Consider the following 8,262-nt stretch of genomic DNA (forward strand, 5'->3'; position numbering starts at 1 on the left):
AGAGCTGTAAAAGTGGGACACAATTGTAGTTACCTACGAATAGAGCTACATCTGTGTCTGGGGCACGACGAAAAAAAGGAATGAATACGTAAGGAAAGGACGAAATTTGCTTAAACAGATTTAACTAGACCTCGGTCTTCGACGGTACTTCAAATTCTCATAAGAGATATAGAGACTGTATAGAGACAAAATAGTTCCACACAACAACACCAACAGATAAGCCGGTATCTGGCCAAAAAAGAAGTCCGAATGACTTGTCGGGGAGCGTTCAGCTGGTACCTTTTTGTACAACCCCTATGTCTGTTGCTGCTACGACAGCCACTACCAACTAGACGAGAACGCTGCTAGCCATATACCCTCTATTTACCCTATATTGTATGATGTGATTTCACAGTGTTTGGCGCTTTCCATCTAGCACGAACTCTACCTAGGGTACATGAGCTAGGCTCTGTGATGTTTGATAGCTAATCTTTTGCGTGTGCGTCTGTTCTAATTGTTCGCGAAAATACATACATACTTATTACGTAAGTACAAACTTACTTTCATCGTATCCAGACAGGTGTCGTTATATTGAATAACATATCGCAAGTACATGTCTGTCCATGCTGTATGTATCATAGCATTGCTATGTTCGAGAAAGTGTTCGAGCTGATTTCCCATGACAGCTTAGTGGATAACGTATTGGCCTGCTAATATTAAGGACAAGCTGTGGTCTAGGTACGAATCTAAGCACACACCACTTTGTCACGCAGTTAATAGCGATGTCGGATGTAAACCCTTTTGAGCTGTGGTTAACGAGCGTGAGACTACGATGCCAACCCTGGTCGAGGGCATCTTGAGGGAGTCCTAGGTTCATTACCTTATAATAATATTGTCGTATATAATTTGAAGCGGAGAGCCAAAATTATTAGTATTAATATGTTGGTTACTGCCAGCTTAGCCACAGCACAAATGACTGTAGTTCCTCATTTTATCCTTTGCACAATTGTAATGCTACTTTGTAACTCTTCCGCAGAGCTCATGCACAATAAATAACTAATGGCGGTCGGTTTTTGTGTTAAATGAACCTGACTGGGTGTGGATGTCCTTGAGTGTGTCATCGGTGTGTTATATACGATGAATCCATTTACTGGTTCATTTGCTTCGAATGATAGAAAACCATCATTTTTATAAAAACCCTTATCAATGAGCTACAAAAATACTATCAATAATTGTTCCAGAACCAATAGCAATGGAAATCTTTGACTACGAAACGCCAATGGGCACCATCAAGGAACGCCAACGGCTTGGCCATCAGACTCTGGCGTCTACCTCGTGGAGAGAGGCGGATCGATTCGAGCCTCGAGTTCGAATGTAAGTAACTCGTTATATCGTAATAGATACGAAACACGTATTCGTATAGGGCAACACGGGAAGAATTATAGGATAGCAAATACATTCTTGCATCATTATGGTGCAATACAAACCCGTTGTCTAAATTGTTTCACGTAATTATATAAAAAAGTAGTCGTTTATGCAGTCTAAATACTATCTTCAATTAAGGTATAAACACACAGTGTAGTTCGATATAATCTTTCACGTACGTCTGGATCTGTAGCGAACAAGCTAAGCTAACGAATCGCGATCGTACAACGAAGCCCTAAGAGACGCTAGGCATAGTTAGACGGGCCTTAATGAATCGTAGGGAGTTGTCGTCGAAAGAAAAAACCGAAACAAAGCCGACCCGTTCGATGCGTTTATCGTCAGCGAGCGGAACGTTCAAGGCGACCCACTGGCGGCCAACGAAGTCATGGCCTCTTTTCCTCATCCACTTATTTGCATCTTAAGACGACGTCCCTCCCGCCGCGCCCTATAAACATCCACGCCTGACTCAACTAATGAGACTTTTGCTACGCCGGCCGCTGCTTTTGTAGGCATAATATTGGAATTCTTATGAATGAATGTCCCTTGTTTTGTCTGCCTGTGTTTCGTCTAACGTGCCAGACAGGCAGTCTCGCAATATTTACGTCCCTACTATTTGAACGGCCTGGTTTTGCTGCATTGCTTCTACTCGTAAGGGGCAAGACTCGACTTTTTTCTCTTTTCCCCCTCCTCGATTATTTTCTGTCCACTGCCTTTCTCTCATTGTTCGCTGCTCGCCTCTACTTTGCCTCAAGGTGACTCCAAGCTGTTACCCGTTCATTCGAGCTCTCGTTGTATGGCCCCTCCGTTCGCTGCAGTGACTGCAGCGGCAGTAGTATTGTATGCACGAGGCAAAGGTAAGAAGAAAAGCAGTGAGAGGCTATTGTATAGTCAGAAGTGTGCTGCTGACAGCGGTCCGATGCTGTTGCGACTTGACTCACCGGCAACAGCAGTGGCTAGTAAAATCCCCGATGGTGGATAATTGGTGTGGCCATGGCATCGTTGCGAATGGCAGTCAGTGTTATTGCTACGGCTGTGAAATACAGTTGGAATGCTCCCTTGCGCGCTGATTTGCGAACGAAAACTTACCTACAACTACGGCGGAGCTGCAATACTGCGAGGTGGCTGGAAGTTACTGCTGTTCTCGTCGACTCATTACCGCGATTGGCTTGGCATTTGATATATGACATTAACAAGACGATGTAAAAACGACTTACTTTTCTAGCAAGCCAACAGTTAATCAACACATAAACGGTGAGGCCTACACTGCCATAGTCTGTTTCTATACTACTGCTCAGAGGAGGACAGAGGGAGAGAAAAATAAAGAGCGATAGAAAGCTTCCATTGCTCACGATGCTGCCTTGAGCCGTGGCCGAAGTTACGTAAAACCCAGTTCTCTTTCCTTAATGCTCCTGCGACTAACATCGCTCGCCTGCCTTTTTTCCCCGATTTCGACTTTCACTTCATCATCATACGTTGCCCTTAGAGGGCGTTGGACTCGATAGTAGGGCGGTCGGCCAACTTTGCTACATGGTGACATTGCCCTTGCCTGCACATACCGGCCCCACTCAGGATCTTGGCGGTGGGAGCCTTGTTGGCCTGAAAGTAACAAGCGGTGGTTATAGCGGTGGCGAGTGTTAGGACTGCAATAGAGTGACTGCTGTCTGAGGTCGTGTTTTTATGCTGCTAGTGCCACAGCGATTTCCCCTTTTTTCCCTCTGCAACATTCTATCCCGCTGCTACATAGGGGTAGCCTCAACGGCAGCAGTAACGGCAATCGAGAAATTCGTATAGCGTCCCCACAGCTCAGACCGCTGCGGTAAGATTCACCCGAATCTAGCAGCAGACGACAAATAAACACACCAACGAATAAAGGCATCGAAATAACACATGCTTCATGTGTCTGACTGAGCCCACGAAATAGTGACAGCAAATACAGAAATAATGAAAGACAGTGTGGCTTACATGCGGCGGGGTCTTGTCGTCTGCTAAAGTTCTCACTACGAGCGCTGTTGGCCTATGCCGCCTCTTACAACGGGCATATCGTACGTGTCCTTTACATTACCTGTGTGTCTCGCCAGCGACAGTCGATCAAGTGAATGGACCTCAACGTTTGCTCCCCTTGCCTGCTGCGCACTGATGCTGCTCAATCCGTCACTGCGCTACCTCACACGACCCTTCCACGACCTCGTAGTTTGTTTCACTGCAGGAAAGGTCTAGGAGGGTCGTCGAGCTCTATCGCTATTCTGTAAGCATTTAGAAGACAGCATTTAGAAGCTAGCGAAAGCGTAAAATGCTTGCCCCCCTTGAAGAAGGAAGTCGAGAGAAAGCATATGAAAAACTAAAACGAAAAGTAATATGAACTGAGGAGCAATTACTTGCATGAAACTCGCACTGATCATCTTTAAACGGCCCTTCACAACCATCGGAATGTTGAGCGGGAGCAAGGGGAACGACGGTGGCGACACATAGCACGAAATCGTCGTCACATTCGCGTTCCTGGCGTAGTCTCCGTTGTCTTTGGCGCCAACTTTGCGTGGCGCGAAGAAGTATGCCGGCTCTATCGTTGCTTCGCCTCGTGTCGACAGAATAAGGCTTTTTTTTTATGAGGATACAACCTCTCTCGCCCCTTTTGTCCAAAAGGGGAGCTCTCGCCGTCGGCCAGGTCGTCGGCGTGGACGACGGCGATGCAGCAGATGCGCGTTGAAACGGGCAAATGTTTAACACGACCGACCAACCGCCAGATGCCTGCTTTCTATGGAATGTAGATCTGAAGCCCTCAAAATATCGTATCGCCCAACGTGGGAAATCGACAATGATCACACCTATACTCGACCAAAGCCACTCTGATGAGCGTGAGTCTGGATTTGAAACCACTACCGGACCTATATGAGTCGGATTTTATACTCATCTGAAGGTTTAAGAGAGCCGTCGAAGTCAGAATAGCAGAGTGTGTTTATAAAGAGCACAAACGAATATACATGCACATGGCGATGTACCCACAAAAAGCGCTCGTTCATTTGCTCTTACGTAATTGCAAGGCTGACGTTTGTATTAATTCATAGCGAAGGGCGACCTTTTAAGTTAATGAAAATGCATTATACTTGAGCACACGAATATGTATTAATGTGTTAGCATTTTCTCTTTTCGATAAGTGCTTCGAACGTTAAGGTGTCTTGAGAACTTTCGAATTGTGCTTTGCCGGCCTAGGTTTTGCCATAGCTATACAACAAAATCTTATGAACAAGCGTTGAAAATGTGAACTCCGAGCAGAGCCAAACATATGGAGGCAGTTCCTGAATGCGATGTGTAAACCATAGGACCACGGTAATCAGATGCTCTGCTTGCCTGTCATACAGTGAGGAAGGACCAGGCCGACATGTCGAGAAGCCAACAGAAAAACTGTGTGTGTACGTGTGGGTGTGAGGAAAAGAAGCTGTGCATTCACCTCTGGGCAGCTTTGGCTGACATCTGAAACAGAGGGGATGAATACAAATGAAAAAGGCTATTTTCTCTTAGAAATCAACATTTGTAGAAATTGCCTACACAAAGTATTGCTAGATATATATATATATATATATATATCTGACTCTGTGTACTCCGAAAGCGTCGGGCAGCAATCTAGCAAATCTTTGCGAAGTTAATAAGGAAAAAGCACAAACGTCCTATTGCGACAAGTTTTGTATGACGCTAAATTGTTATCGGTCTGCATGCGCAAAACTTTTGTATGTTCATGTTTGTCATGCGCCTAATACGCTGTCGTTCTAGGGATGACCATTTCTACTTGGATAACGAGGATTGCACAACCAAATTCGACGGTGACTCCTCGTATGAAGGAGCTGATCCGAACGGTGGAGGGCACAATAGCCGGGATGACGCCAGCGCAACCAGCGACGATGCAACGAGTAGAGGTAAACACTTCATTCATTCACATGTATACTCAATATATCTATCGTTACATCTATACATATTCGGAAACAGGACATAATCGCTTAACAAAGGACATTTACTTCTTTATTACTAGCAAACGATGCATGCTCCTGACCAAACTCTAACGTCGGCATACGCTATTAATTATGCTATATTGCCAAAAAGTAAACAAAGGCGTCTGCAGTCGAAGTTCGTACAATAGATGTATAACTAATTAAGGCTAGGGAATTTTAGAGGGCTTAGAAATACTTGCACCGTATACATAGCATATAACTATTAAAATCGCTATATTATTTGAACTATAATACTTCCTATTCTTATCATAAAACCGATATATCATATTTTTTCTTAATGTATTAGGTGTATAAACAGAGTTCGAAGCCATTCCATTACTATTGCTGGTTTCACGCAAATAGCCAAAACGGTCGCAGAAAATCTGTGGTCTTTCCCTCCCTGCGCTTCTGCGCAGTAATTAACAAGCAAACCAAGCACTGAAAACCAACCTCTCAATGGGGTTTCTCTCTTCGGTCGACCCGTCTGTCGCCCATTTGGTCATACGGCCGCCCGGCAGCAACGAGCTACAGACGAAGTTCATTTAGCAGCTTGGCTGGCATAACCTAGCGGTTGGGTGTGGCAGCTATTGAGATCAGTTCAGTTTGTGCCAGAGACGAGGACCTGCCTCCAGACTGTTCCATGCTGTAAACGATGACTGGTATCGAGACAACAGACTTACGTCCGCCGTTGCCGTCGTTGCCTATAGTACTCTTCTGCTTTGTGTTTCGCTATTCTGAGCGGACGCAGCAGAGCTGATGTCCTGCCGAACGAATAGCCAATGTTCTTCGCGGTCAAATGCCCCAGGCGCGGTTCATTGATGAGATAAGTGGGCGGGAAATGTTGGCACTACTGGTCGGCGTTGGGAGCGCCGCCGTTTCGCTGGCGAGCCGCCGTCGTCGCTGTAGCAGCGCTAGTAAAGAGCGCTCCATTTCCCAAAGGAAGGACAATGGCCGAGAGCGCAGTGTCGGTTGGGCTAGTAGTCGTGAGTGGTTGCGGGCCGGACCCGGTCGAAAGACTGTAATGTTTCGATCGACTAAGACGAGCCTTCTTGTTCGTTACTAGCCGGGCTTCGAAAGCCCATTGAAAGCTCGAGAACTGCCTTGGAAAATCCTAAAAGCTAATAAATGTTCGGAGAAGACGACTAGCGTGGGGCAAGCGTACTGATGGGCATTACTGGCTACCGAAGGCCTATTGCTACAAACAGGCAACTCTGCTAAATTCATATCATTGTTGAGTAGGTCTAGTTAAAACGAAAACGGATGAAAAAACTTCGTGGAGTACGGCGAACATCAAGGATGCTTGTCTTTATGGTTGGATGAGTAAGCGCCGCTTGATGAATTTTCACATAATTTACACAGTAAACAATTGCAGGTATTTTTACAATGTTTCTGAAGCAATTTTATTTAATACATTGCAACGCTACACCTTCCATTACATGGAAGGTGTAGCGTTGAAGGTAACGCGTCGAGTGCGCGTTCTAATGGAAAAGGTCAAGGCCAGTCAACCAACCGAAAACTTTGAATGAAAATGAAACTAAGGACCTTCATAAGAAAAAAAAATGCTCTAGATTTAAGCTTGTTCAAAGTTTCAAGTTATGTACACATATATGGATCGCTGATTTGCGTAAGTTACGCTAGCCTCCTTGTTTTGAATCCCTACCAGACCGTTCATATGAAAGTTTCGACGTTCACTAAATACGCATCGGTACTACGTAAGTTAGACAGCAAAATTCATAAATTAATTGTATCGTTAACTCTGAATTGAATAACAGCCGCCGACAATGGCCCAGAGAAACTGCGCCGTGGCAACCCGCGGAACGTAATTTAGGTTGTATGAGAAAAGCCAGCCCCTTTGATAGAGGCTGGGAAACAAAGAAGAAAAATGCATTATTCCCATTTCGGCTTTATTTAATTTACTTTGTTAATTTATTAAAATCAACTTTATTTTATTTACGTATTCATGCATGTAGTATTTCTTATGTGTGAGACGAGAAGTGTGTTCAGAAGCCTTAGCTCACACAGGAATTTTTTTTCTCTACATTCGAGCGCCGTTTGTATTTAAAGTTCCTCGAGTAAAAACATGTAAAATTATTGAGAAAAACGTATATTCAGTGCGAAATGCACAACAGTGGGACAACAGAAACGTTTTTCTTCAAGCCGTAACAATTTGTACGTAACTCGTGTACAATCGTCCAGTTAGCCAATGTGAGAGCCATCATATTATCGTAACAAATGTAACTATTATCAACAGATAAGTACGTATCGTGCTTGGTTGAAATAAGACCACGGATGTATAACTGATATGTGAGACGGTTTTTTTTTTCTTTTTTTGTTGTTGCCGTTAGAACAAGTCCCAAGCAATATTTCATGCCATATTAGTTGCCGAAGCGCCGGAGATGAGCCGAAGCGCCCGAGGAAATAACGACCTGCGAGTTTTTCGCAGCTGCATATATGTACTGCAATTCGTAATGGCTTTTACGAAGCGCAGGCCCGATCGTAACATGCTGAACAGAACGTTGCGTGGTATCGTCTAGGGACCTCGCTTAAATTCTGTATCGTGCTTATGGCCATTATGCATTAAACATTAGCTCTTTACGGCTTACTGCTGCCATCCAGCTGACCGCCACCACTCCTTTGGAAAGACCTTGTTGAGGGATGTCACTGGCCCTGGAAACGATGCTTACTCGTTTAACAAAATCCATTTTTATCACGCCAGCGTTTATGCAACAATATTTCTATGTGTACTTAGCTATCTCTAACAAGTTTGCTTATTTTTACATGTGTGACTGGCTCGTATATCCTACTAACTAGTCGCTCGTTGCAACTGACAGTTTATTGGAATTGAATCCATTTATTTTGCTGTATATGTTGTATATAT

At 44.4% G+C, this 8,262-nt stretch overlaps 1 protein-coding gene across 1 annotated transcript in view; it reads left to right on the plus strand.

The window, feature by feature from the left end:
• The window catches only part of LOC111266445 (cell adhesion molecule Dscam1), a 90,584-nt gene that overhangs the window by 79,353 nt on the left and 2,969 nt on the right, over positions 1-8,262 (plus strand). Inside the window, exons 31-32 of the mRNA XM_086970917.1 lie at positions 1,221-1,353; positions 5,170-5,312. Of these exons, the coding sequence (XP_086827043.1) occupies positions 1,221-1,353; positions 5,170-5,312 (276 nt within the window). The remainder of the gene's footprint in view (positions 1-1,220; positions 1,354-5,169; positions 5,313-8,262) is intronic.

This window comes from Varroa jacobsoni, unplaced genomic scaffold (assembly GCF_002532875.2).
Source record: "Varroa jacobsoni isolate VJ856 unplaced genomic scaffold, vjacob_1.0 scaffold_115, whole genome shotgun sequence".
NCBI classification, from domain to species: Eukaryota; Metazoa; Arthropoda; class Arachnida; order Mesostigmata; family Varroidae; genus Varroa; species Varroa jacobsoni.